Source organism: Varanus komodoensis, unplaced genomic scaffold (genome assembly GCF_004798865.1).
Source record: "Varanus komodoensis strain SLA01 unplaced genomic scaffold, ASM479886v1 scaffold42, whole genome shotgun sequence".
In the NCBI taxonomy this organism is placed as follows: Eukaryota; Metazoa; Chordata; class Lepidosauria; order Squamata; family Varanidae; genus Varanus; species Varanus komodoensis.
In genome coordinates, this window is record NW_025335972.1 from 2,730,853 (window position 1) to 2,758,344 (window position 27,492).

The 27,492-nt window shown below is 49.4% G+C and overlaps 1 protein-coding gene across 2 annotated transcripts; it reads right to left on the bottom strand.

Annotated features, from left to right (window-relative positions):
• On the bottom strand, positions 1-27,417 carry HCFC1 (host cell factor C1). 2 transcript variants are annotated; one of them, XM_044443449.1, is made up of 26 exons: positions 26,412-27,417; positions 23,224-23,372; positions 22,712-22,872; positions 22,236-22,444; positions 21,971-22,055; positions 21,779-21,885; positions 21,509-21,688; positions 20,326-20,730; positions 19,363-19,523; positions 19,084-19,281; positions 18,574-18,801; positions 18,195-18,299; positions 17,492-17,711; positions 15,605-15,747; positions 15,364-15,526; positions 14,503-14,723; positions 11,494-13,225; positions 10,356-10,528; positions 5,619-6,150; positions 5,087-5,452; positions 4,536-4,660; positions 4,311-4,448; positions 3,975-4,160; positions 3,563-3,860; positions 2,175-2,238; positions 1-1,466 (listed from the first exon to the last, which is right to left on the bottom strand). In XM_044443449.1, exons 1-26 carry the CDS (start codon positions 26,629-26,631, stop codon positions 1,427-1,429), a joined length of 6,609 nt encoding a protein of 2,202 aa, XP_044299384.1. In that variant the 5' UTR covers positions 26,632-27,417; the 3' UTR covers positions 1-1,426. The 2 variants fall into 2 exon arrangements, with proteins under 2 accessions (XP_044299384.1, XP_044299386.1); XM_044443451.1 differs by having other exon boundaries at positions 15,364-15,502; positions 26,412-27,416.
• Positions 27,418-27,492: the final 75 nt, after the last annotated feature.

Sequence of the window (27,492 nt, forward strand, 5' to 3'; positions counted from 1 at the left end):
TGTTTCCAAAAAAAAAAAAAAAAGTCTTTAATTGTTCAAAATAGCACAAAAACAGATACGCAGCACTGGGGGGAGGGAGGGTTGGAGAGTCATGGGAAACTCCTATGAGGGCTGTTCCTGTCTCAATGGAAAATAATTTGGGTAAGATATAGGAGAGCAATAGGACTCTTAGGGTCTGAACAGGAAAGGTAGACACAGCGAAATACACTATAATACAAAAGACCAGGGCACAGAGCAAGTTAAGGAGAGGGGTCTGCTCCTGGGGGTTTTGTTTTGTAAGGGGGGCTGCTTTGTCTGTCACTCTCCTTGACAATGGAGAGGTAGGACACAGCCATCAGTGCACACCTGGGGGGTGCTCACTCTACATTATATAGACCACCCCCTACCAAGACCGAAGAATAAGCACTGGCTGCTCTTCTCCCCTCCCTTCTGTGGAATGTCCAGAGAGGCAGCCAGAGTGGGATAGAGGGAAACTACATATTCCTCCAGGAGAAACCTAGGAGAAATTCATGCCCCAAGACAGAGGGAGAGGTCAATTTCAACAAGTCAAAAATGTCCTGCAGCCTTGCTCCTAACCTATAGCCTTGACCCACTGGATCAGGCTACCCTGCCAAAACAATTTTTTAAAACATTTTCCTAATTTTTAATACAAAACAATGGAGGAGAATGGCAAGACATTTGCCTAGAGCATGCCACCTTGTGGCTTAGAGGGGAAGACCAGAGGGAAATACCAGTTTGTGCTGCAAAGGGGGGTGCTGCATGTATAGGGAAAGGGGGTGGGTTGAAGCCACAAATACCCTGGGCTGAGCATTAGAACAGCTGCTGTAGAATGAGCTGCACCCCCCCCCTCAAAAGTTCAAAGTTAGATGCATCTGTGGTCCAACCACATCAGATTTCCCCCTCCCCCAAACAGCAGAGACTCCTCTCCTTTACCAACGCAGACACTAAAAACTAAACTGAGGGAGAGGGTCTGTACAGAGGCAAGAACTGGAGGCAGGGAGAACGGGTCTCCCACCGCCAACACACAGGATGCTGGGGAATACAAAAGAACTTCATTCCTGTAACTGCAACTTGTAAAAAACCCAACAGCCCCCCTCCCCCCAACAACACTTCCCCCCTCCAAACCCACCCCTAACATCAGTGTCCATGTCAATGGGGTGGCAGCAGGGGGTGGGGGAGGAACTCTGTTCCTTCTTCCCCCTTCCTAGGCTGGGGCACAGTGGCGCAGTGATGGCCCCCTGCTTGGGGCTCGCTCAGTGAGCCTATGTATCTCTTCTCCCCCCTGCCCCAATAGTCCAGCCCCGCAGTGTATGAAATGTGCTTTCGGCAGTTCCATCTTCCTCCACACACAGGGGCGGCTGGCCGGCCGGGGGTTCAGGCGGAGGCTGTGGAGCAGGCAGGAAGAGGGGACAGCTTGGGATGCCCTTCACTGCCCATCTGCTTTGGGCTTCTTTGGAGCGGTTTTCCTGGAGAAGGAAAGGAGAAACAGTGAGGGCCAAACTTCTGTTTCATCAGGAGGCTCCTTTCCCTATGGGGAACAGCACTTGTTTCTTCTCCACTCAAGCCCTGCCACACATGCTGGAAGCCCCATTTGTATCAGCAACATCAAGCTGGCAACTCAGTTTCCTCAGCTGCTACAGCTTCAGCACTCTTCAAAGCACATTTTGGAACCTCTGAGTTTGCTGGAGTTACTGCAACGCCCAATTTGCTGGCTCATGAGAGAGGGCTACTCTTGATATAAAAACAATGAATAAGGGTCCCTTAGGCATAGAGATGTGGTCAAGGAGCCAGTCTATAGATTCAGGACCAATCCAAGACAACTTGGTATATGTGAAGGAAAAGCCACATGGCAAGCGCTCTCTTACTTAAACCTGAAATACAAGTCCTATTGAAGTGAACGTTTCAGCACAAGATCTTCTGGTGCGTTGCCCTCTTGGGTCAGATCATGCTTAGCCCAAACATTTAGGTTCAGGGGCATCTACTCTCAAGAATATGTTTTCACTCTCCCAGACTGCTTCGGCAGAACAGCTCCAAGGACAGAAATGCTCTGGGGGCCAAGAGAAACATTCCAACTGGCAGGGGACCTGACTGGCCCCTTCCCATCCACATCCCTCCTCCCTGAAAACAAATGCAGCATCACTGCAGGCTCCAGAAAGCTGCTGCGAGATACTTACAGGTCAGGAGAAGAAAGTGGCCGCTTGTTGGCTGGTTTTATCATGGAACCATCCTTACTTGACTCTGCAAAGAGAAAGGCGCATTGATTGCACTGGCAGTGCTAGTCCCGTTCCAAAGAGGCTCCCTTTCACACCCAGCCCTGCATCAAGCTTCAATGCAGAATTACAGCACACAAACTTGCACACACCAAACAGAGATGAAATAACAGCCACCATTACCAATACTTTCAGGGGCCCATGCTATTCTTCAGAGACTGGCTCATGAGTTACACTGACACTATTTCACAGCTGGCCATGCACTGTAACCAGGTGGACTATTCTAAGAGGACAGCCTTTTTATAGTTAGAAAGTGTGAGCTCTGGTTTATACAAGACAATGAACAAAACTAAAAGCAACAAGCAATGTCAGTGTGGAAGAAATCACACAGATGTTGACTGTTTTATTTACAAGTGGAACTGGGCAAAAATGAAATTATTTTGCAAGCTAATGTAGACCTGTGGTCTTCCAGTTGGAAATCCTAAAAACATACCTGATAGCTACCAGTTTACACTATGGACCAAGTAATCCTTCACAATTTGTTTCCTGGATCCAGGCTTGTTGTGGTCAGAGAAGGTACTAAGTGAAGGGTGGGGACTTGCAACTGGGAAGGATGTTGAGCAGGCTGGCCTGCAGGAGGACCTGGGCCTGTGCACTACGGGTAGCACCAGGATTTTCTCTCATGATCCAAAGCTGTGCCTGCCTGATGACTGTTCTGGGCCTCAGTTCCACCAGTGCAGTAGCAACTTGTGCCACAGTGTAACATATGATAAAGCACCAAATGCTATCGACAGAACCACAGGCAGCTCCAGATCAGACTATTTCTTCATCTAGTACAGTACTGCCTACTCTTGACTGGCAGGATTTCCAACAAGAGGCCTCCCCTATCCTTTTATAAACAGGAGATGCCAGGGATCAACACTGGTACCTTTACCACAAACAAACCCTCATCCTTAGGGGTTCAGAGGGGACATCTGACAGTCACACTGGCAGTTACCAAGTGAAGGCAGTTTCAAATTTTGCACAAGCTCCGTCTTCCCAGACTTGCCTGCCTCAACATGAAAGATCTTCTGCATGCATCCCTCCCTTGTGCAATTCCCCATCCCTCACTTAAGAACCTTTAGGACCACAGGAAGACTATCCAACCTGAGTCCTGAAAACAAATTATATATGTATAGTTTATTTCCCTGATAGTCCCAAAATCTGAAATTCAGTGGTGTATATATGGCTTCTTACTTGCCATCCACCCCAGATTTAAAGGATGTACTCTCTTTACTAGGAAAGAGGCTACGCCAGAGGGGCTACTTCTGGACCTCCCTTCTTTCCCAGTTCCCATCACAGCAGCCACTCACCTTGCAACCACCGGACTTGTGTGGCAGGGCCATAGCCCTTCTCGTTGCGGGCAGCAATGCGGAAAATGATGGCAGGCTTGGTGGTGTAGTCTATGTGGGCATTGGAGAGACTAGCTGACTGCACCAGGCACGAGGGGCTGGGCCCGCAGTAAACCCGCATGAAGGCCAGTTGGGCAGGGGCTGCGCTCTTTGGCTCGCCTGCCTGGGCACTCTGGATGGCCAGGTACACAGAGTACTCTGTGATCTTCCCAGAGGTGACAGAAGGTGGCTCCCAAGTGAGATGCGCTCCATCTGGGCTCTGAGAAGTAAACATCCAAAGAAAGCTTGAGACAGGGGACAGTTGGCTCACTACAGCTAAGTCAGAAGAGGGAGCCAGGCCACCAGTGCACCGGCCCAGTGCAAGAGCACTGACCTTACTGATTTTGATGGCGCAGGGTGCTCCAGGGAAGCCAGGCAGGCAGGTTTTGAATGCCGAGATTTCACTGAAAGGACCCCGGCCACAGGCGTTGATGCCTGCCACTCGAAATTTATAAGCTGTACCGGGCTGTAGCTCCTGCTTCTTGAGTTGCGAATAATCTGGTATAGTGCCTGAGTCATCCTGCAAGGAACAAGTTACAGTAAAATGGATTTGGGGACCAATGCAGTGGCCACAGGGACAGAGAACCGGAGGCATATGTGGTAGCCAAGGTTTGGATCCTCAGAATGAGAGTGCCACTGAAAGGGAGAAAAATATGTCAAGGTCACTCACTTCTGTGGCAGGTGCATCATCGGGAGGCAGGAAGTAGTGCGTCACCATCATGTTGGTTGCCTTGACAACACCCACATCAAACCACTGGTTTTCCTTCTTCACAACCACCTTTGGGGGCTGGGCAGGAGGCTCCGGTTTCTAGATAGGGAGGAAGAACACAGAGTGAGCTGTATTCAGAGAGGCTGCCAGCTTGTGCCTCCCCACTTGAGACCTCCTGAAGCTTACCACAGGAGCTGGCTCAATCCCATTAGCAACTTCTGTCAGAGCAGCCGCTGCCTGCAATTTTGCTGGGCTGGCCACCACCACCGGTTGTGGAGCCACAAAAGTATTAGATGGAGCAAGACCAAGACCTGGAACAGGAAGAGCACTTTCAGGGATGAAAGTAACAGGGGCATGCAAATCCTAATCACTTGCTCCCCAAGACATCCTACCATGCCTAAAGCCTGATAGGAAACCCAGGCCCCAGAACCTGTCCACGCCTTTACCAGAAGTCCTGCATGTCACACAATCCAAAGAGCAGGAGCTACCTCAAAGACCATCTAGGCATGAAGCCACACAAGCCAAACAGCAACCCTCATCCTTGGCCAGCAGCAGGTGGCTCTGTACAGCTTTGCCTATGGAGCTAGTGAGATGAGCATCTTCTGGACACCCTCCTCCACTGGCAGGTGGAAGGTCTCAATGTAAGCCCTTGCCTAGGATGGAACACACTTCTCAGAAGTGACCAAGACCATGGGCAGCAGGCCAACTTAGCCCAAGCATTCTGCTCTGCTACTTACTCTCCGTGGGCGTAGGAGGTAGTAGCCCAACTGTGCTGGTGACTGCACTGGCCAGTTCATTGAGGCCGTTGCTCTCACTGGCTGGGTCGTTGAGGCTGTCAGCAGGAGCCAGGGCTTCCGTGGGCAGATGGGAAGGCAGCGTGTGCTGAGGCTGATGCTGCTGAGCTGCTGCTGCTGCTGCTGCTGCAGCTGCCGCCGCCTGAGCCTCCTGGAGCTGCTGCTGCTGCTGCACAAGGGCAGCCAGCTCTTGCTGGGTGAGCACTATGGGGATGGTGGTGGCCTGGGTCTCTGGGCCCTCTGAGCCCAAGTGACCTAGTTCAGCTTGTGCCGCCACTGCCTCGGATGTGTCCATGGCCTCTCCAGGACCTGTGGAGGACAGCAGAGATCAACATTAAGGTGTGACTGTCACAGGCAGGATGCACAGAGCTCCACTGAGCCAGTACAAGGCCTTGCCCCAGTTTGGTAGGGGAACACTGTGGGCCAACCACTCAGGCCCAGCAGAGGCAAAGCGAAGACGCAGAGCCAGACTCACCCATGACAGCCTGCTGAGCCGCTTGCAGGACTGCCTGTATAGCAAGGGCTTGCGCCTCTTCGGTGGCAGCAGCTTGGGCAGCAGCCTCTGCAGCAGCCGTCACTGCCAGCTCCTCCGGCGTCAACCCCGTCACCATGAGCGTGGTGGTGCCTGGCTGGCTCTCGGCCATCAGCTCTTGTGGCAAGGCCAGCTGCTCGACTTCTGAGGGTGGGGGGGCTGTAGGGGTGGCCTGGGGCAGCACCACCATCGCCACGGGTTCCTGAGCAGGGGCTGCTTGTGCTGCTGGCGCCTCCTCCACAGGGGCAGCAAGCTCTAGCTGAGGAACAGCTTCAGCTGCCGGGGCTTCCGTGGGCACAGGACCAGCTATGGGAGCCTGGGCTTGCTCCTGGGGCTCGGCTGCTGGCACCTGTGTCTCTGGAGAGGGCCGCAGGGCCTCAGGAGGTCCTGGTAGGGCCTCCACACTGGTGGTAGCTGGCGTCTCAGTCGAGGGAGCAGCTTCCTCTGCAGGTGTGTCCGCCAATGAAGAGATGCTCTGCAAGAGAAGAAGGTGGCATGAGAAGACCTTGGGGCGGGGGGTGATGCTGGAGGGGTGATGCCTAGAGAACAAGGACTACCTAATCCTGCAACATAGAACTCCTTACTGAGGGTGCTCTGAATAGTATGGTTTGCTCACAGCTTTGGGGAAACTTTGACTATGACCTAGAATCACACCTGCTAAATCAAAAGGAAGCTATATCCAGCCCAAAGCTCTGCCAGCTGACAAGGCCAACAAAATGTTCCTGGGAATGCAGCCTACTCAAGCGTGCTCAAAATATCATGCTCCAGACAGGTTTCCCTTTCACTGTCAGTTAACATCTCTCTTTCTCTTCTTCCTACAATATGTCTTCCTTATTATCTTTTTTTCTAGCAACGTTGGTACCCTTTAGAAGTAGAAATTACCACAAGACAGACATTGAAATCCCTCATGGATCACTGCTTTCTCTTGGCGAAGGGGCCTGCGTAGCTCAATGAATCTATGAGCTATGCTGTGCAGGGCCACTCAAGATGGACAGGTCATAGCAGAGAGCTCTGAAAAAATGTGATCCACTGGAGAAGGAAATGGCAACCCACTCCAGTATCTTTGCCATGAAAACCCCATGGACAGTACCAAAAGGCAAAAAGATATGACGCTGGAAGATGAGCCCCTCAGGTTGGAAGGTGTCCAATATGCTACTGGGGAAGAGCGAAGGGCTAGTACTAGTAGCACCAGAAAGAATGAAGCAACTGGGTCAAAGCTGAAAGGACACTCAGTTGCGGATGTGTCTGGTGGTGAAAGAAAAGTCCAGTGCTGCAAAGATCTATACTCCATAGGAACCTGGAATGTAAAATCCATGAAGCAAGGCAAGCTGGATGTGGTCAAACAAGAGACGACAAGACTGAACATTGACATCTTAGGAATCAGTGAACTAAAATGGACAGGAATGGGTGAATTTAATTCAGATGACCATCAGGTATACTACTGCGGGCAAGAATCCCTCAGAAGAAATGGAGTAGCCTTCATAGTCAATAAAAGAGTAGGAAAAGCAGTACTGGGATATCATCTCCAAAATGACAGAATGATCTCAGTTCGAATCCAAGGCAAACCATTCAATGTCACAATAGTCCAAGTCTATGCCCCAACCACCAGTGCTGAAGAGGCTGAAGTTGACCAGTTCTATGAAGGCCTACAACACCTTCTAGATTAACACCAAAAAATTATGCCCTTATCATCATGGGGGATTGGAATGCTAAAGTAGGAAGCCAAAAGATAACCGAAATAACAGACAAGTTTGGCCTTGGAGTACAAAATGAAGCAGGGCACAGGCTGTTGTAGAATTTTGTCAAGAGAATACGATGGTCATAGCAAATACTCTTTTCCAACAACCCAGGAGACGACTCTACACATGGACATCATCAGATGATCAACACAGAAATCAGATTGACTATGTGCTCTGCAGCCACAGATGGAGAAGCTCTATACAGTCAGTAAAAACTAGACCAGGAGCTGACTGTGGCTCAGATCATGAGCTTCTGGTTGCAAAATTTAGGCTTAAATTGAAGAAAGTAGGGAAAAGCACTAGGCCACTCGGGTATGACCTAAATCATATTCCTGATGAATATACAGTGGAGGTGACAAACAGATTTAAGGAATTAGATCTGATAGACAGAGTGCCTGAAGAACTTTGGATGGAGGTTTGCAACATTGTATAAGAGGTAGCAGCTAAAACCATCCCAAAGAAAAAGAAATGCAAGAAAGCAAAATGGCTGTCTGAGGAAGCTTTACAAATAGCTGAGGAAGGGAAGCGAAAGGCAAGGGAGAAAGATACACCCAACTGAATTCAGAATTCCAGCGAATAGCCAGAAGAGATAAGAATGCCTTTTTAAATGAACAGTGCAAAGAAATAGAAGAAAACAATAGAATAGGGAGGACCAGAGATCTCTTCAAGAAAATTGGAGATATGAAGGGAATGTTTCATGCAAAGATGGGCATGATAAAGGACCAAAATGGCAGGGACCTAACAGAGGCAGAAGAAATTAAGAAGAGGTGGCAAGATTACACAGAGGACCTATACAAGAAACAGCTTAACGTCCCTGATAACCATGATGGGGCGGTCACTAACCTCGAGCCAGACATCCCGGAATGTGAAGTCAAATAGGCCTTAGGAAGTCTGAGCAACAACAAAGCTAGTGGAGGTGACAGTATTCCAGCTGAGCTATTCAAAATCTTAAAAGATGATGCAGTAAAAGTGCTACACTCAATATGCCAGCAAATTCAGAAAACTCAACAGTGGCCACAGGATTGGAAAAGGTCCGTTTACATTCTGATCCCAAAGAAGGACAATGCCAAAGATAGTTAAAACTACCACACCATTGCACTCATTTCACATGCTAGCAGAGTTACACTCAAAATCCTACAAGCTAGGCTCCAGCAGTATGTGGACTGAGAACTACCAGAAGTACAGGCAGGATTTTGAAGAGGGAGAGGAACTAGAGATCAAATTGCCAACATATGCTGGATCACAGAGAAAGCTAGGAAGTTCCAGAAAAACAACTACTTCTGCTTCACTGATTATGCTAAAGCCTTTGATTGTGTGGATCACAACAAATTGTGGCAAGTTCTTAAAGAGATGGGAGTACCAGACCATCTTATTTGTCTCTTGAGAAGCCTATACGCAGGTCAAGAAGCAACAGTGAGAACTGGACATGAAACCACTGATTGGTTCAAAATTGAGAAAGGAGTTCGGCAAGGATGTACGCTGTCGCCCTGCCTATTTAACTTATATGCAGAGCACATCATGAGAAAGGCGGGACTAGATTAATCACCAGTTGAAATTAAGATTGCTGGGAGAAATATCAACAACCTCAGATACGCAGATGATACCACTCTAATGGCAGAAAGTGAAGAGGAACTAAAGAGCCTCTTGATGTGGGTGAAGGAAGAGAGTGCAAAAGTTGGCATGAAACTCAACATTAAGAAAACTAAGATCATGGCATCCGGTCCTCTCACTTCCTGGCAAATAGATGGGGAAGAAATGGAGGTAGTGACAGATTTTATTTTCCTGGGCTCCAAGATCACTGCAGTTAGGGACTGCAGCCAAGAAATTAAAAGACGCTTGCTCCTTGGGAGGAAAGCTATGGCAAATCTAGACAGCATACTAAAAAGCAGAGACATCACCCTGCCAACAAAAGTGCATGTAGTCAAGGCTATGGTTTTCCCAGTTGCAATGTATGGCTGTGAAAGCTGGACCATAAGGAAGGCTGAGCACCGAAGGACTGAGGCCTTTGAATTGTGGTGCTGGAGGAGACTCCTGTGAGTGCCTTGGACAGCAAGGCGATCAAACTGGTCAGTCCTAGAAATGATCAACCCTGACTGCTCTTCAGAAGGCAAGATACTGAAGATGAAACTCAAATACTTTGGCCACCTAATGAGAAGGAAGGACTCCCTGGAGAAGAGCCTAATGCTGGGAACAGTAGATGGCAAAAGAAGAAGGGGACGGCAGAGGATGAGGTGGCTAGATGGAGTCACTGAGGCAGTTGGTGTGAGCTTAAGTGGACTCCGGGGGATGGTGGAAGACAGGAAGGCCTGGAGGAATGTTGTCCATGGGGTCATGATAGGTTGGACACGACTTCATGACTAACAACAACAAGACACTGAAATGAAGTGTTGTGAGATGTTGGTTGCTCAATATGGAAATTTTAAAAAGTAACATTTGCACACAGCTCTGTATGCAAGATGCAAAACCTCTGAAAATATAAAAAGAGTAGGTTTTTCACAACTCCGTCACCATCCACATTCACTTCCTCTGGGCTTTAGAACTTATAGCTCTATAGCTGTCAAGAGAGTGCATAAGGACAAACCTGGCATTTAGGGAACAGATCTGGGAGGGGAGATGCATGGCAGATCCAAGGACAAGACTGCACTCAGCTGCTGTGCCCTCCAGCAGCCATCATCAGCAGTAAAACAAAAATCCCTTTCTCCACCTCTCTTGCTGTGTCTGAAGTAGTAGCAGGTGATGACATAACCAATTTGGGCAGGAGCCAAAGGCTGATTTCTCACTGAGAAGACATTATCAGTGGCATGTCTTCAAATGAGGGCCTTCTTGTCAGTGCTGAAGACTCCTCCAAGCCCGCTCTATGCCCTGCAAGCCAAGACTCCCAGCAGATGTGGTTACAAGAACAAGTTTATCCCAGGCCCAGATCCCACTTCATGGTCCTCACCGGCACAGAGGGCCCCGGTGGAGGTGTCGACTGCGTAACGGTGGTGACGGCCCTGGTCTGGGTGGAGGGAACAGTGGTTGTCACTGCACTGGGGCTGCTGGCGGCTGCAGCTGCACTCTCACTCACAGTTGTCTCCGACTCCCCCTGCTGTCCATTGGTAGCAGGTGGCTGATCTGCAAAGAGGAATTTAGTTATGCAATAAACACATGGCTAAAAGCAACAAGAGTTCTGGGTGTCCATTCCCTTTGCCTCTTCAGTTTGCCAGGGAGACCTGTCCTCAAGTCGAGTTTTACTGACAAGCTAATCCTGAGAAACCATTTTGCTTGATCTTGTCTGCAAAGGATGCCCTACATGCTGCAGGAGATTCTGGAGTGCGCTACTCAGGTTACACAAGCCATTTGCCCAAGGCAGTGTGTGTGTGCCTGTTGGCCACCAGCATTAGCCTGTGGTTTCACTTTTCAGGGGAAGATCAGTGGTGGGGGTCAGGAGTTTTTGGAGCAGCCTGCCTGCCATCATTCATCTCATCCTCATGTTCCTAGATGGATACTTTCTAAATAACACTTCTAGGAACCATAAGACTTTTTATTTCATGACTCTCACTGCAAAAGTGGCCTATTCTGAGGCTGAGTTTTGACTTATGCAATGGTTCCAATTTCCTAGCCTTTCCATTATCAATTTGATTGCTGAGGAGCGCCAGGGTGCCAAAGAAAAAGCCCAGGTAATACTGCAGAGGATCTGGGGAGCATTCCAGGGTGCACAGAGTACATGCAGGGTATCAACCAGGCCACACCAACATCCCATGTGAACTGTGTGCCCTAAAGCATGCCCAGCACTTACCGCTCTTCTACAGTGTGCAGCTGCAGGTAATTGCAAACAAGCTGGAATTCAAGCAAGCTGATTCTTCATTACTAAACCCACCCCAGGAACTCCTGATGGCCCCCAACAACAGGAATGGGCATAAGATAGGCCTCCGCATGTTCTGCACTTCAACTCCCAGAAGCTCCTGCCAGCATAGCCAGTGGTGAGGAATGCTGGGAGTAAGAAGTAAAAAGGTCTGCCTTTTACCCCCACCCCCACCATTGGCCTAAGAGAGACAGGAAGAACACCTTTAATGACTTCTCCCCATGCCTGTGCTTACCTTGGTTGGACCCCATTGAGGAGGTAACAGTGGTGGCTGTATGAGTTGTTCCCGTCTCGTGCGTCTCGCAAGGAGGATTGGAGCACACCTTGGCAGGAGGGCTCCGTGGCGGCGATCCATCAGTGCCTGGAGTCTCTCCCTCAGAAACATTTCCTGATTCAGAGTCCCCGGCTAGTGCAGGAGCTGAGCTGGAAAGCTGGATGCCATTGCCTCCAACACCGGGGGTCATGGTGGTGCTGGTGCAGCTTGTCTGCTGCGTGTCACAGGGGGGAGCAACAGGGGCTTGCTGGGCACCTTCACCCTGCCCAGCACCCATGTTTGATGTGGTGGTGGTGGCCGTGTTCGTGGTGCCCGTCTCATGAGTCTCACAGGGCGGGTTGGAGCACACTTGCTGCCCCGTCCCCATGCTGGAGGAGGCCGTGGTGGCTGTGTTGGTGGTGCCCGTCTCGTGAGTCTCACAAGGTGGGTTGGAGCAAACCTGCTGGGTGGCACCCATGTTTGAAGCAGCCACCGTAGCAGTGTTTGTGGTACCTGTTTCATGAGTCTCGCAAGGCGGGTTGGAGCACACCCGAGGGATACTTTCCTTGGTGTCCGTACTGCGGGAAACGCACGGTGTGCTCAGCTGGGCCGGGCTTGGAACCGACTCTGGCGACACCGCCTGCACTGCGCATGGCTGCTTTGTAGGCACATCAGCTTTGGCCGACATGGTGGTGCTGGTGGAACTGGTCTGCTGTGTTTGGCACAGGGAGTTGGCAGATCCTGCCCACTCACCATCAGGCTGCCCTCGGCCCATGAGACACCGAGCCGTGGTAGCTGTGTTGGTGGTGTGGGTGTGATGGGACTCGCACCGGAGGCTTCGCGGGATGGGTAGTCTTTCACTGGCTGGTAATGTGGAGCTGCTGGAGGCAACACTGGGCATGCCAGGAGCTGGCATCAAGCTTACCTTTCGCACTGTACACGGCTGCTCAGTGGGGATGTCCGCTTTGGCCGACATGGTGGTACTGGTGGTGTTAGTCTGTTGCGTTTGGCACGGCGGGTCGGCCGGTTCTTTCTGCCCCCCATCGGGTTGTCCCCGGCCCATGTTGGAGGTGGCGGTGGTGGCGGTGTTGGTGGTGCCTGTCTCGTGCGTTTCACAGGGTGGGTTGGAGCACACGAGCTGCCCCATGCCCACAATGGGCTTCACTGTCATGGTGGTGCTAGTAGCACTAGTCTGGAAAGTTTGGCATGCTGGCTCTGTGGGGACCTTCTCCATTTTGGAGGTGGTGGCGGTGTTGGTAGTGCCCGTCTCGTGCATTTCACAGGGCGGGTTGGAGCAGCCCTTCTGGCCAGCGCTCCTCACAGTGGTGGCGGTGTTAGTGGTGCCCGTCTCGTGCATCTCGCAGGGAGGATTGGAGCAGACCCGCACCACTCTCCCATTCGCCTGGAGCCCTCCACCCTCTTGCCCGTCACACACAAACTGCAACTGGGCCGGCCCGCCCAAAGTGCCCACGACTGTTGTGGTGGCTGTATTGGTGGTGCCTGTGTCATGTGTTTCACAGGGTGGGTTGGAGCACACCAGGGTGACAGTGCCCTGCTGTGGGTCTCCCTGCCCCGATTCAGCAATTGTGACGGTGGCCGTGGGCTGCTCTGTGGTGGGAGAGGCCAAGATAGAGACGGGCAGGTCATGCACTGGCTGGGCTTCAACGCCGCTTGGTGTCGTAATCAGCGTGACTTGAGTGGGCTGCGAGACAGGCTAGAAGCAATGAAGGAAAGAGATACACAGTCAAGCTGGGCACTACAGCAGGGACATTTCTTCTGAACCAAACAAAGCCAGCAGAGTCATTTTATGCACATTACACAGAATGAGATTGTAGAACCACCTTACTGGATGCTGCAGCTGGTAGACTATAGTTTTGACTGCCCCTCACACAGAAAAAGGAAGTCTCTTTAAACGTAATAAACTAAGATGCCACCAAGAAGGATTTAGCACAGCCCTTTCCCTGAAGCACTAATTTTTCCATAGTCAGGACACTAGCTGTGGGAACTTTCAAAAATATGGCCATCCCCCACTCACCTTCACTCTGAAGCAGTACAGTCCAGAGTTCTACCGCTTCATTGTGAGAAACCTGCAGCAACTATCTATCTAATTACAGTATTTGTGTACTGCTCCACATCCAAGCAGATACTGGAGCAGTGAATGGTACAAAGTTAAACCAAATGAAGAGAATAAAGGGACATCACAAACAAGTTAGCATTAGAATCATGGCTAGTCAGTAAGAAAAGCTTCCAGGAACTGGGATATCTTTAGCAAATCATGATAACAGCACAGTATTGGTGCCTGCCTGATTTCCTGAGAGAGGGAATTCCATGGAAATAGGGACATCATCCTGAAGGCTGTGAGGAACCATCAGGAGAATATCAGCCAGAAACCTTAGGGATCAGACAGGTTGGTAAAGGAGAAGGCACTCTTTCAGGGATCCTGGCCCCATTTGTTCAATCTTTTGGCCAGAGAAGAAGTGGACATAAGCATCAGTTTGCATGCCTGTAATAGGAGGCAACAGAGACTCTGGGGAAGTCTTTGCGTGAAATCACCAAGTTAACATGCACTGCAAAGGGCTCAGAGCTACAGAGCTCTGCCTTCCTTCCTTCTTGCTTATCCTTGTGGAATGCAATAGGATAGCAGTTTAGTTCAGGTGTACAAATTGCTAACTTCCAAGTCTGTTCAGATGTCCTACAGCATTCCAGAAATGTAATATTATGTAACAGGACTACAGTTGCAGATTTAGGCATACTGAACATAAATTAAGAGCTGAATCTCTGGTGCCTCTCAAAGATCTGGTAGATAATAGCCAAAAAAGACTGGGAAGATAAACAGTGGGGCAGAGGAAGGTGTATCACCCCAGTGACGGCATGTTTTATAAATTACTTATGCGCTGCAGAAAGAAATATTTTGTTTGTGTGAATCTAGTGCTGATGGGCAATCCTGTAGAGTTCACACACGCACAGGAGCCTGACCAGCCTACTCCATACCTGCATAGTGATGGTGGGAGTGCTCAGTCCTCCTGCTGCCGTCAGAGTGGTCTGTGCTGCAGAGACTGTGATAGCAGCTGGATTGATGACCTGGCTGGAAAGGGTGGCAATGGTGCCTAGGGTGGTAATGGGTGTAGCCAGGGAAGCATTGGTATTGTGTCCCCCTGTCCCGGCCAGGCTGGTTGAAACGGTGCCTGTTACAGTGCCCAAGGTTGTAACACCTGAAAAGGAAAGAAAGGCTGAAGGCAAGAACTCAGGGATTGGGATCCTGCCCAGTCTGCCAGCTTCTGCAGCCCAGAAAGTCATTCTGTCCTTTAACATGACATGATCCTGTCTCTTGTTATTGTTGTTAATCATCATCATCAGCAGCAGCTGCTGCCGCCGCCACCTTTTTCTCCTGCACCATAGTCAAGGCAGTTTACACAATGTCCCCCCGTCTGTTTTATCCTCAAAGCATTGCTGAGAGGTAGGGTTAGGCTGAGGGTCTGTGCCTAGCCCAAAATCACCCAGGAAATCACCCAGGAGCTTCATGGCCAAACGGGGTCTAGAACTTGGATCGCGTAAGTTCCAGTCCAGCCCTCTAGCTACAACCTCATGCTGGCTCTTTGGGTCCTAGGCAGGGAATTGTTGGACCTTATTTGTAGGATAAGTAATCTACATAGTGACAAGAACATGACGTTGGCAGCCCACTCTGTGGCAAGCATGGGATTCTGGGATCAAGATATGGCCAGCTTTTATCCTGAAGATTAGGTGCTAAGGCTCATCCAAGCTATCCCCCAAACCTACTGGGGTTAATCAAATGTAAATGTATTCATGGAATCACCTCATCAGTTACTGCTGCCCCCAGGTCAACATGCTTACCTGTTGTTCCTTTCACCACAAGAGTGGTGACAGTGGGCTTGACAGCAGACACAGTGACAGGGGTGACAAGCCGTACTCCGCCCATAGGGACAGTTCGCAAGATAGTGCCAGGCTGCCCTGGCGCTCCTTTAAGCACCACCTGTGACGGCAGAAATTTGAAAGGCTAAGATCTCAAGTTGACCTGGGGTCAGTGTAGACCAACTGCACCCCCAAAGCCTTCCAGTTTGCCCAGTGGGCTCACCTGTGTCACACCCTGCTGGCCATGACCTGTGGCCAGCTTGGGTACTGCTGTGATGATCTTGGCAGGTGTGCCAGTGCCAGAAGTCATCACTTTTGTGGTGATGATGGTGATGGGAGACTTGATCCCAGGACTACTGGTGACACCTGGAGAAAAAAAGATTAGAACCATAAGGAGGGGCTCTGATCTCCTCCACTATGCATATAACCTCAACTGCCCTTGCATGCTCCCAATTATCCCGTTTGCTTCCAACTCCAGCACCTTCTGGTTCTTTGGCCCATATTCTGACCACACACGGCAGGCAGAAAAAAATGGACTTATGGAAGATTTCCATTCTTAGCTGTTCCAGAGAGGGGTAGCCCCTATTTCTGGGAACGTTCCCCTCCTGGTTAGCAGACAAGAGCTCTGTGAGGATGCTGCTGCAGGTGGGGGGCTTTCCCCAGCTCCTGTAACAACCTTATCCGGCTATCAGGTGGCAGGCTTCTGAATGACTCATAGCTGAACTGTTGTAGCATTGTATGAATTGTACTTCAGCAGTTTGGAAGAAACAGGAACCCTTTTAGGGATTCTGGCTGCCCTTGACTGCACCCCTATCCCTCCAAGCCTGAGGGAAACAATGCATTCCTGAGGCAAGAGCACTTCCTACTCCCAGAACAGTTGCTGAGTTTGGGTCCTTTCTCCCCAGTGTAGAATGGGGAAGCAGCCAGCACTGAAGAAGAAAAGACTGGTGAGCACAGCTTGGAAGCGAAACACGGCAGAGATGTTGGGCCACACTCAGTATCTCTCAGCTACACCTCATGGTTTTTGCAGTGCCTTCCAAAAGATGCCAAATTAGATTTTGCAAATACACTAAATGATAGCAATCACTCTCATCGGTCACGGTGTGGGGATTGGTGTTCTACCTCTGGTTCTTTGGTAGCAGCAATGGGTGCTCTGAGAGAAGCAATGCACAATATAAAATATCCCCAAATACCTTATCTTTTAGTTGCCTGCCATTTTCCTCCTCAGGAAAGTTACCAGAGGCAAAGTGATTGCTCCAGCCTGCTTTTTTCCCTTTTAGAGTTTCGGAGAAACTCAACAGGTGTGTGGAAGAAGGTTGGTTATTCTCAGCCCTTCCTCCCCTGAGCTAGCCGCACCCCCGCACCCAACCTGTAAAAAAGGAAATTTGCTTAACACAGTACTAATATGTAGTGTGGTGAAACAGTGATAGGCAAGTAAACTTAATATTTTGGAGGGAGTCTTCACTCTCCTGTGAAGACTAGTGAAAATTAAGAAGCAGCCCCCTGTGGCAGTCATTAAGATGGCTGCTGGAGTTAACTGCTGTGAGTCTGAGAGTCTCAGTTTAGTACACATGAAGAACAAACAGCTGGTCTTCTTCCTAAGAAGCTGGTGTTCCAGCTTTAACGGAAGCTGGAAAACACCTCTGAAACTTCATGACACACTTATATGAAGTGGAATGGCAGCTCTGTCTTTATTACTCTCCAGACAAAAAAAGCACCTCTCAACAAAGGGCCAACAGACAGCCCTGAAGCCTAGTTTTTGAGACAGGACAAAATGAAAAGAGAATGAAAACTTCCAGCCTCATATGAGAGCTGCCGAGACCCTAGATTCAGAAGCCAGAAAGGCTTGAGACAGCCAAGGGAACATCAGCCAGCTGAGTCAAAGGCTATCACGCTGGGCCTTCCAGAATATCAATGGACAAGAGTTCCTACAATGCAACTTCTACAATTTACTATAGGAGAATGAGCTCTTCCATTCTCTGGTAGGAAGGCTGCTTGCCAACCAGAAAAAGGAACTTTCCAGCAATGCCCTAGAACCCCTGGAGAACGCTGCCACCATACTTCAGTCTGCAGTATGCAAGTGCTGTTTCAGTCACATTCCACTCCTCACCTGTGGCACCTGACTGGGTAATAATAGCTGACATGGGGATGGTCTTGATGATGGTGGTGGTGCCAGGCTTCGTTGTGTTCGGAGAGACACTGCTGATTCCCAGGATGGTGGGCTTGGTACCTGTTCCACCTGCCTGGGAGCTGGTGATGATTGTGGTGGGCTTGCCATCTGCTGAGGTCACCAGCTTCAAGATGGTGCCAGCAGGCAGGGGCCCTTTGGTCTAAGGGAACCGAGAAAATAACAAGAATCAATAATGTGCAGGAAGTCTCAAAACTATTGCATTCAACAAGAAGCACACTACAAAAGAATGGAAGATCAGAAAAGCAGAAACCTGAGTTCTGTTCTTAGCTCTGGGGACCAAAGGACACAGGCCACTGTGGCATAATGTGCAATGCATGTGCGGAGTGGGATTAGAAAATCAGATTCCTCGGTCCTAGAATTATAGGATCTGTTGATCCTGCAGCCTTCCAGATATTAGAGTACCCATCATCCCTGACCCCTAACTGGGGCTGAAAGGAAATAGGAGACCAGTAACATTTGGAGGGCCACAGTTTATCCACCTGTCAATCAGTGAGCTGAGAGCTAGTAACTGACCTCAGTCCACAGACCTGGAGGGAGGGCAGTCACATGGACAGCGGAGCAAAACAAAGTGCTTTTGGGCTGCAACTACATTTGGCAACTGCTCCTTTCTCACAATTCTTACCTGGATTATCTGGGTCACAGGGCCAGTCGACGCTTGTCCTGTTACAGCTGATGTCTGCACTGGTTTGGTCTGAACCACAGACATCACTTTACCCAAGTTGGAAATCTGCCAAACCAAGAATATGTAAGGGTTATTCCAGGCTTTCCCTCAATACTGCCAAGCCTAGTCCCCTCTCCTTCTGCTGCCAACTTTGTTCAGATGGTGGGCCAGTAAAGAAGCTACTAAAGGGATGCATCTGCTTACCATGAACTCCCAAAGCTCAAACCTTAAAGTGATCAGAGTCCCATAAACCTGTTTATCTGTATTTCAGGTAGCATATCCAGTGTGCTTCCAGCTCCCTTTCCAAACCCCTATCTCACAGCACTAATGAGATACTCACCAAAGCGCTGCCTCCTGGCACGGAGAGAGGACTTTTCACCAATGTGATGGTCTTTGTCACGCCACCCACCACAGTGGTCATCACTTGGGCCTGCTGTGCTACCGTGACAGTGCCCGACTTGTGCACAGTGATGATGGGCCGGGTAGGTGTGTTGGTGGTGGATGAGGAAACTGAGGTGCCAACCTGGGCAGCTGCTGTCTTCAGCATGCGGGTTGCTGGGTTGCTGACCTGTTTATCAAACATGGTCAATATCAGAAGAGCAAAGATGCCTTAAAAGACAATGTATTCTTTCATATTTCCCTATTGCCCAGCAACAAAAAGTTCCTTAAGTGGTTGACACCATGTAGTACCACCCCCCATTTTAAGGAGCAGTTCAGGAAACAGAAATCTAGGATACAATTTGCAAAGCACAAACAGGATGTTGCCCTTGGCTGCAGATGGAAGTGGTTGTGGACTTCAGCCACCAGGCCCAACCAACCAACCCCAGGTGAATGTGCTGCAGATACTTACCATGACTGGAGAAGAGGCTACTTTGACTGTGGTGGGTAGTGTGGTTGTGCCCGGAGAAACAGCAACAGTCTTAACGATGGTGGTGCCAGCAGGCATACTCAGCACAGTAGGGGCTGAGGATGGTGGGATTTTCTGAGTGGCAGCAGCGGCAGCAGCCAGAGCAGCCATGCCACTCATTTGAGGGCTGCTGCCAATCACCTGAAAGAAAGAAGAGAGTCATGGAGTCCCTGTAGGCTGCCACCTTCTACACGAGTCCCTGTTCATCTAGACAGCACTCACCGTCCCTTGGGTGTTCTGTGTGGGCACCACCATGCGCACCCCAGCAGGCAGTGAAGTCACAGTCACTGGGCCCTTTCCAGCCTGCCCTGCTGAACGCACTGTCACCAATGGAGCCCCTGTGGTAGCCTGTGGGCCTGTGACTTTCAGAACAGCTGGGACAGCTGCCAAGGAAGAGGACAACAGCATGAAGCATAGAGCATGAGTACAGACTGCTCATTACTAGGATTGCACAGCCCCCAGGATGGCATTTTTCCTTGCTCCATGCCCTGGAGATAAAGCAGTAAAACAGCCCATCTCATTTAGTTAGTGCAGGCTGATAAACTGTTCAACTCCCACGGATGGACTGATTTATCAGCAGAGATAAAGCAATGCAGGAATGGGAGAATCATCTTCTATAATGGGGACCTTAGAGCACAGTGCTTAATGCACTTTCCCTCCCTGCCCCTATATTTTCCTTACAGGAGTTACTGCTAGGCAAACCAGCTCTGAAGGGCACTCTTCAGAGAACATCCGTATAAGGAAATGTTCATTTAAAGGACCTGATACAAACTAGGATTTCACTATAGATTTTGCTTAAACTATTAATATCCCATGAAATCCAGCAGTAAAGAAAACTCATTGAAAGCCTACATCCATATAGCAAAGAACAGGAATGAACCATCATCATATCGTGCTCCATTTGGTCAAATGTCAAGAGATGTACTTTCTTTTTTTAAAGAGCTGAGGCTCGGTTGTACCACCTTGGGGAGTTTTTCTCCCAAACTGGGAATGCAAAGCAAAAGCAGTCCTGCTCTTACCTAACTCTCTCTCTCCCTCCCTCCTCTAAAGCACAGCTCTTAAAAGACAGAATGAACAAACATCCATCATAGCAAGGGTTCCAAAACTGCAATCTAACAGATGATAGGACGGGGTTCTGATTGTACAAATATGCTCCCTGTAGCACTGCACAATTCCTTCCTTTACCTTGCGGGCGAGGAGTGGCGACAGCAGCAGCAGCTGCCACTGGCATTGGGCTGCTAGGCACAGTAGGCAGCACCTGGATGGTGGTAGTGGTAGGAGGGGCAGGAGTTGTGGAGGCGGCAGCGGCAGCGGCGGCAACAGCTGTGGTCTGGGGCAGCAGAGTGATGCCCATTTGAGCCAGCGGCTGTACAGGAGGTGCGGGTGCAGCTGCAGCTGGAGCAGGGCTCTTGGGAGGGTTGACAGGCACTGAGGGTACCGGGTTGGCAGCTGGTGAGGTGGCAGCTGGGATGTCATACTTCTGCAGCTGCAGCAAGTAAGTGTCAGCTGTTGGGACAGAACCCCAGCTAACTTCCAGGGAGTTGGTGTTGGCACGAACCAGCTGCACCCGTGAAGGCGATGGAGGTTTCTCTGTGAGGGGAGAACAAGCAGATGGTATCGAGATTACTCCATTTCTATGAAGGAAACTCAGCATCCTGGCACTCCTAAGAGAATGAGGCCTCTAAAAGCATTCCAGATCATTTCACTCACTTATCTCTAAACCCATTTTCTGAAGACAACTCAGTACGAATTAGTGTTGCCCATTGGAGTGAAAATGTAGAGTGTCTTGAGTCCATTACAAATGGTAAGAAAATTTATAGTTGCTGTCCCCAACACAGTGCATTCAAGAGCTATCTTCTCCCTAGCCTTTCTTATCCATGTTGTCTTTGTGTTTTCCCCCACTGTCAGTCTGCCTGCCTGCCTTTTTCTAACAGGGCAACAAAGCTCCAGCTGCCCACCAATTAAATTTCTTTAGAATTCATTTCTGCCACTGTCCAGTAAACCTACAAGGCATCACAGGGAAAGAACAAAGCAACTTGATAGGTGGTGGCACAGCAGTAAGGAAAGAGAATGGCATGAACTAGGATAAGAATTGGATCTAGTAAACATATTTAACATCCATATTTTTATATACTTTGCTTGTGGAAAGCTGGCATCCCTACAAGAAAGTTAGCGAAAATCCTTCTTTCTGGCATGGTGAACTTTCTATGTGGAATGAGGTTTTTTTTTTTTTCCCCCAAACACTGGAAAACAATCAAAACATGCAATGCCTCCACCAGCAGTCAAAGGAGAGCTTTGACCAGACAATATTTCTGTCCATCTCGAAAGTGGAAAATTTAAAATATTACCACTGCCCTAAGCTTCTTACCTGTCTCAAGGTACCAGAGATCCTTGCAGCAAACCTGGTTATTCCAGGCCTTGCGGTAGCCATCACGGCCACTCCAGATGTATAAGCGGGTATTGATGGCCACTGCACAGTGCCCAGCTCGTGCCCGTGGGATATTATCCTCCAGCGTATCCATCAGAATGGGCTCCCAAGCCATAGAATCTGCAGAGAAAGACATATACACACATGTTGAAAGGATGGCAGCTACAGAAGGGAGATACTTGAGGTGACATGGCACATTCCCTCACATACCCAGGTTGAGGCAAGCCAGAGTATTTGTGCATTTCCATTCCTTTTCATGTGTGGCTACTTTTACATCATCCATGACAAGGGGCACCCAGCCCCCAAATACATACATCCTGCCAGAAAAAGAGGGAGAAAGATGAGCACAACCTCAAATAGGCATAGGGAAGCAGGCTGAGGCATGTCAGGCACATGGCTTACTTGTTCCCGATGGTTGTGGCTGAGTGCAAGCTGCGAGGGAGCGGCGCCACCCCGCTCAGGGATGGCTTATTCCATGTCAGAGTATCTGAAGAGAGAAAGATGCAGCAGTGGGGTCACTGCACTGCTTGATCCTGGTCTCCAGGATGTTGTGCACCCAGGCTGGGTCTAGAATCCTGGCCAGGGGCTCCAAGGACCTGCCCTAAGTTGAAAGCCTGCACCACCAATTCCACCCCAACCCCCAAAATACTAATCTAGCTGCTGTTACCGATGTCAAGCGTCCAAAGATCACCAAGACGACAGCCACTCATGCCACCATATATGACCAGCTTGGATTTCTTGTTGTCTTTTTCTGTGTACACCACAGCAGTGTGGGACTCCCTTGGGGGAGGCAGTACACCGTAAGTGATGGGGATGTCCCACGCTACCACACCAGAGCCTGGACGCAGCTCCAAGATATAGAGGTCATTCAAGTACCTGTAGAAGAGAAAGGCAGGTGTGAAAGGCCAGACATTACAGCTCTGTTCTTCACCTGTTTACAACTGACACCATCCAGTCCCTCACTGCTCCCTTTTAAAACCAGTGTTATTATGAGCTCCATTACAACACTCACAGTGACTTCTTTCAATGGGCCTCGTTTATGGAAATATAAATAGTCCTGGTCCAAGGTGGCAGAAAGGCCTTGCACGTGGATCACTGTGGTTGTATCATGAAGCTGGGCAAGCCAATATACAGCCAACATACCTTGGAATGTTATTTTTGGGGTCTTCACTGTCATTGGCCAGCCCCCCAAACAGGTAGCACTTGTTGCCCACCAGTGAGAAGCTATGGCCAAGGCGTGGGCAGGGTGGGGGCCCATTCTTGGGAGTCTTGGCCTTCAATCTCTTCCACTCCCAACGGCTGGCCTAGAACAAAGAATTGGGTGGTTAATAAAGAAAATAGCAATACTAGTCTTTTCCTTTTAAAGCATGGAAGAACAAAAAAGCAATAGGGATGGTTACTTGAGGGGAAAGATAAGGAGCACAGATAGAGACTTCCAGAGTTTTGAAACCCCTCCTGCTACTAAGTTGTGGCATGATGCAGTTGTGGCTACAGGCAACAACACAAGTGGTCCAACAAAATAAATCAAGACCTATACTACACACCTTGGCACTGTGCCAGCAGCACCACAGAGACCTCCTTGCCTTAGCTTTTGAATCACATCCTCTCTATCCTGAACTGTGGAAGCAACAGCCTTGCACCTTGCAGCCACTCACCTGCAATTCATAGAGGTCGTTGCTGTACTTGCCATACTCCACCATCCCTCCAAACACCAAGAGACGAGTCCCATCACAGACAAAGCCATAGGCAGCACAACCAGGTGGGACGTCTCCTCGCACAGCTGGGATGAACCACTGGTTTGTAGCTGAAAGACAAGCAAAGGAAGTCAAGAGGACAGTTCCAAATTTGACAGATACATACACCTGGGGTCCACTGAGGCAATTCCTCAGAATGTCACTCAGAAGGAATACTCTGATGGGGCAGTTAGGTTGTTCTCCTCACTCTCTCATCTGATGCTCTGCCAAGCGAAGGATGCTCAAGCTACACGTGATTTGAAGGCAGAGCCTTCGCAGCTCTGTGTCCCTGTAGTGGTCGATTCTTGCAACAATCCCCTCCTTTGCTCCGTCAACTGCCAATTATGCCCTAAACTGCATCCCTCAAAAACACAGAGGAGAGCACAGCATGTGGTAGGCCTACAACTCTGTTCTAGAGGGAAGAGACGAGAGCAAGTGGCCCACAACTATTGCCCAATGTTTGCCACAACAGCAGTGGGAATTAGGGATTTGGCAATATTTCCCACTGCCTTGGGACAGGGCTTCCCCTGCGTCCTGATGGAAGCAGCAGGTTTGGCCAAGCCAGAAGTGTTTACAGTGAAAAAGAGCAGAAGGAAACAGCCTATCGGGGAATCAGAGAGATGAGGCAGCTGCCAATCAGGAAGCTGGGACCCACCCCTCCTGCCTAGCTCTGTTACGCAGCAAGACTCCCCGCCACAGAAAATACAGAAACTGTGGCTGACACAAAGGGGGAGCAGGCACACTCCCTCCTGTATGTGCTGACAAACCCCATGCTCTGTTTCATCCTGCATAGTTATTCTTGGAATCAACCTAGCTTGCAGCCCCGTTCTGCTTAACTAACTCTAGAACATCACACTGGGAGTCCTGGTAGAACCGCAACAATCTCGCCTCTTCATCACAAGCATTTTTTTGGCAAGTAGGCAATGCTTCCAGTAAGATGCCAAAAAAGCTACTTTCCTGCTGTTTGATTGCAGAGGCTGCTTTCACAGCAGTACAAGGACTAATATCAAAGAAAGACAAGGAATAGAACAGACAAAAAGGCTGGCTTTGAATTTTTGTTGGTATGAGAAAAGTGAAACCAATTTCAAAATTCTGAATGTTGAAAGTAATTTACCATGATTTTAATACTCTTGCTGAGTAATAGTTCACCCTGCTTTGGGTTTCCCAAGCATGTTGGTACACTAGAAATCCATCTTTCAGGATACAGAATGTGCCTTCACTTATACTATTGGTTCACTCATGTCCTCAAAATCATGCTTCCCAAGCCAGGAAGCACATGTCACTCACAGAAAAGGGATGGAGTACATGACACAAGAAGCCCCATACAGTGCAAAATACAACTAGAATTAAGACAAATTGGTCTGGGGCCTTCTGATCCAGAAAAGGAAAGAGCCTTTTGTACTGGTTTCAAACTTAAAACCACAGTGAAGCCTACTTTCAAGAATTCTCCACCAATTAAATACAATCCTCAATCTAATAAAAATTCTTAATTCAAAATTATTTCTGAAGTTCATAAAATCCCGTATCACTCTGCACATTTGCACTGGCAACACTGCTTTTGCCTTCCCAGATCTAGCAAACTAAATGCCCCAAACACTACCTGGCACATTACCCAAGGGCTAGTAAACTGAACCTTGTCTTTCCACACCCATAAAAGATTAAGGAACAACTGTGTGTTCCCACAGGTTGCAGTCTTCTGGTAATGTCCCTGTAATGTCCTAACTCCTGAATAAGCCAGAGCCCCGTCCCCATTTTGGAAGGAAACCGGAACCCACATCATAATGCACTGATAGGCAGTTTAGCCTGTAGAAGCCAAGAGACTCCACCCTGAGCCCCCCAACTCCCAATAATGAACAGGCACAGCAGATTATGGGTGGGATTTGCTTACAGAGCAACCGACAGTGGCTTCTCCCACTGGCATCAAGAAAATATTTAAACCCACTAAATTCTCAACTACTCCTGCCAACTTCAAACTAGAACTGATAGTATGAGAGGTGAATGCCTCCCGTCCTGGCACCTGGCATAAGGGTCTTTGATCCACCCCAATTAGCTACAGGATGGAATGTTCCAGCATTTGATCCCCAAACACAATACATTTTATGGGCACAGGATCATTGCGCTCCATGTATCAAAGCAAAGTAACCAGTCAACAAGGAGTTAAAAGCTGCAGCATTTGAAAGTTGAATTTTACGCGCCAAGCCCTTGGGGAGGAAAAGCTCCTTCACCAGTGCCCCACCGCCTACCACATGACTACAGATGAGAAGACACAGAGAGGAGAAAATGTACTATTTCCAGGCAAAGTGAACAACTACCACCAAGACACCATAGTTAACATGAAATTACAAGAGCACATGTGTCCTCAGAGTACACCACGCTATGCTTTAATTCAGATGCTTAGGTGGACATTTGTTTGAAGCTTGCCTTTCATTGAAGCTAGGACGGATCATACTCTGCCTCTCTCTCTTGCCAGCCTACTCTTTTCCTACAAACACATACCTCTCCCTTCCAATGCCACTGAGACTGATGCCTGGGACTCCTGTAGCTGCAACAAGATAATCCTCTTAAGATATTCCGCCACTAGGAGATGAGAACTCCCCCACAAACATACCCTGCTTCAGCCCCCCTCTTCAAGATAGGATATTCCAATCTCCCCCACAATGCAAAAACAGGCACTGCTATACATTAGCCCCCTACAGACACAAAGGTATAAAAGAAAAAGTTCCTCATCTAAAATTTCAAGTATTACATCTAACAGAGAAAACACATGCTAGTTATTCCACCCAAAATACTAGAGGAAATTCAGCAGAGATAGAAGGGGTTTTGCTCTCTTCTACTGCCATGCATTCCAGTATGCCCATTTGAAGCTTAGGGGACAGGGCAGAGTTAAATTTAACCGGTCATCATAAAGGCACTTCATAAGATAAATTAGTTACACACATCTTTCCCTATACACAAAATATCGGAGTTCCTGCTTCATACGTGCATGGAGAATCACAAGACTCTCTGGGACTAATTACACTCAATCTTATCCAATCTGGATAGAAATGGGGCCGATTCGCTTATCCTGTAATACCCTAGATACTGTAACCCATCCAACCCCCCCCCCTTACCTGTGTTATAGACATGCAACTCATCCACGATGCCCTCGTTGCCCCCTCCGAAGACCACAATCAGCTCTTTGATGGCCACAGCTCTATGCCCATGTCGGGGCCGAGGCACAGGGCCTGACCACCCAACTACTCGCTTCCAGCGGGGCTGCAACAGCCCTGGGGTGGCCCCGACACCTGTTGGGGAGCCCCCACTAGGGACAATAGGAGAGGCGGCAGCCATAGAAACCACCTCCCCACTCTCAAACGAGTATCCTCTCTAGCAATCAGTCCTCTAAAAAAGCAAAGCAAGAGGCAACTCTTATCAATTCTCTTAGCTAAGGGTGGCCAAAAAAAGACAATCCCCCAACCACATGCACTCTACCTCCTTTGAGGTAAGTGTGTATACCGGCAATACCACCTTCACTTTTTTTTAAGGAGAACTGGCTCAAACGGCCCCCCTTAAATGGGGCGCAACACCCTGCTACTCCTTTTTTCACTACTAGCACACCTCTCACCGTGGGAACTAGGTTGGAGGCACTTCCTTGCTGCAGCAGGCAAACTATTTCGGGGTAATTGTGAAAAAAGGGATGCTGAAAAATATTCACCCTCCAAAAGCAACTCTTGGCGGGGCAAACACCTTCCTATGTTTTCTTTCACGTGGGGCAGCTGCAATGTAAAAAAGAAACGTGCCCCTTTTGCTGAGGAACTTACTAACCCTCCACTCAGTGAAAGCGAGTTTAGATCGCCGACTCCCGAACCCCCCAGTACAGACACCCTCTCTATGGGGCAAACACCCTCCTCTTGTGGTAGAAAGAAGAGAGGCTGAAACTAAATCGCCCCCTAATTGCTTCCCCCCTTTTGGAAAACTACACCAATTCCCCCTGCGAGGGAACTACCCCGCGTGGGGCAGTTACTCCTCCCCGTCGTAGCAGGGCCCCTCTGCCGCCCCCCTCCGGCCCCCGCTCAGAGCCCGGCCCTGGGAGCCGCCATCTTGTGTTGCCCGGACGGAAAATGGCGGCCGCAGGGAGGGAGAAGCCGCCTCCCCCTCGTCCCCCCCACCCGGCGCGTCTTCCCCTCGATCCTGCCTGCTCCCCAACCCGAA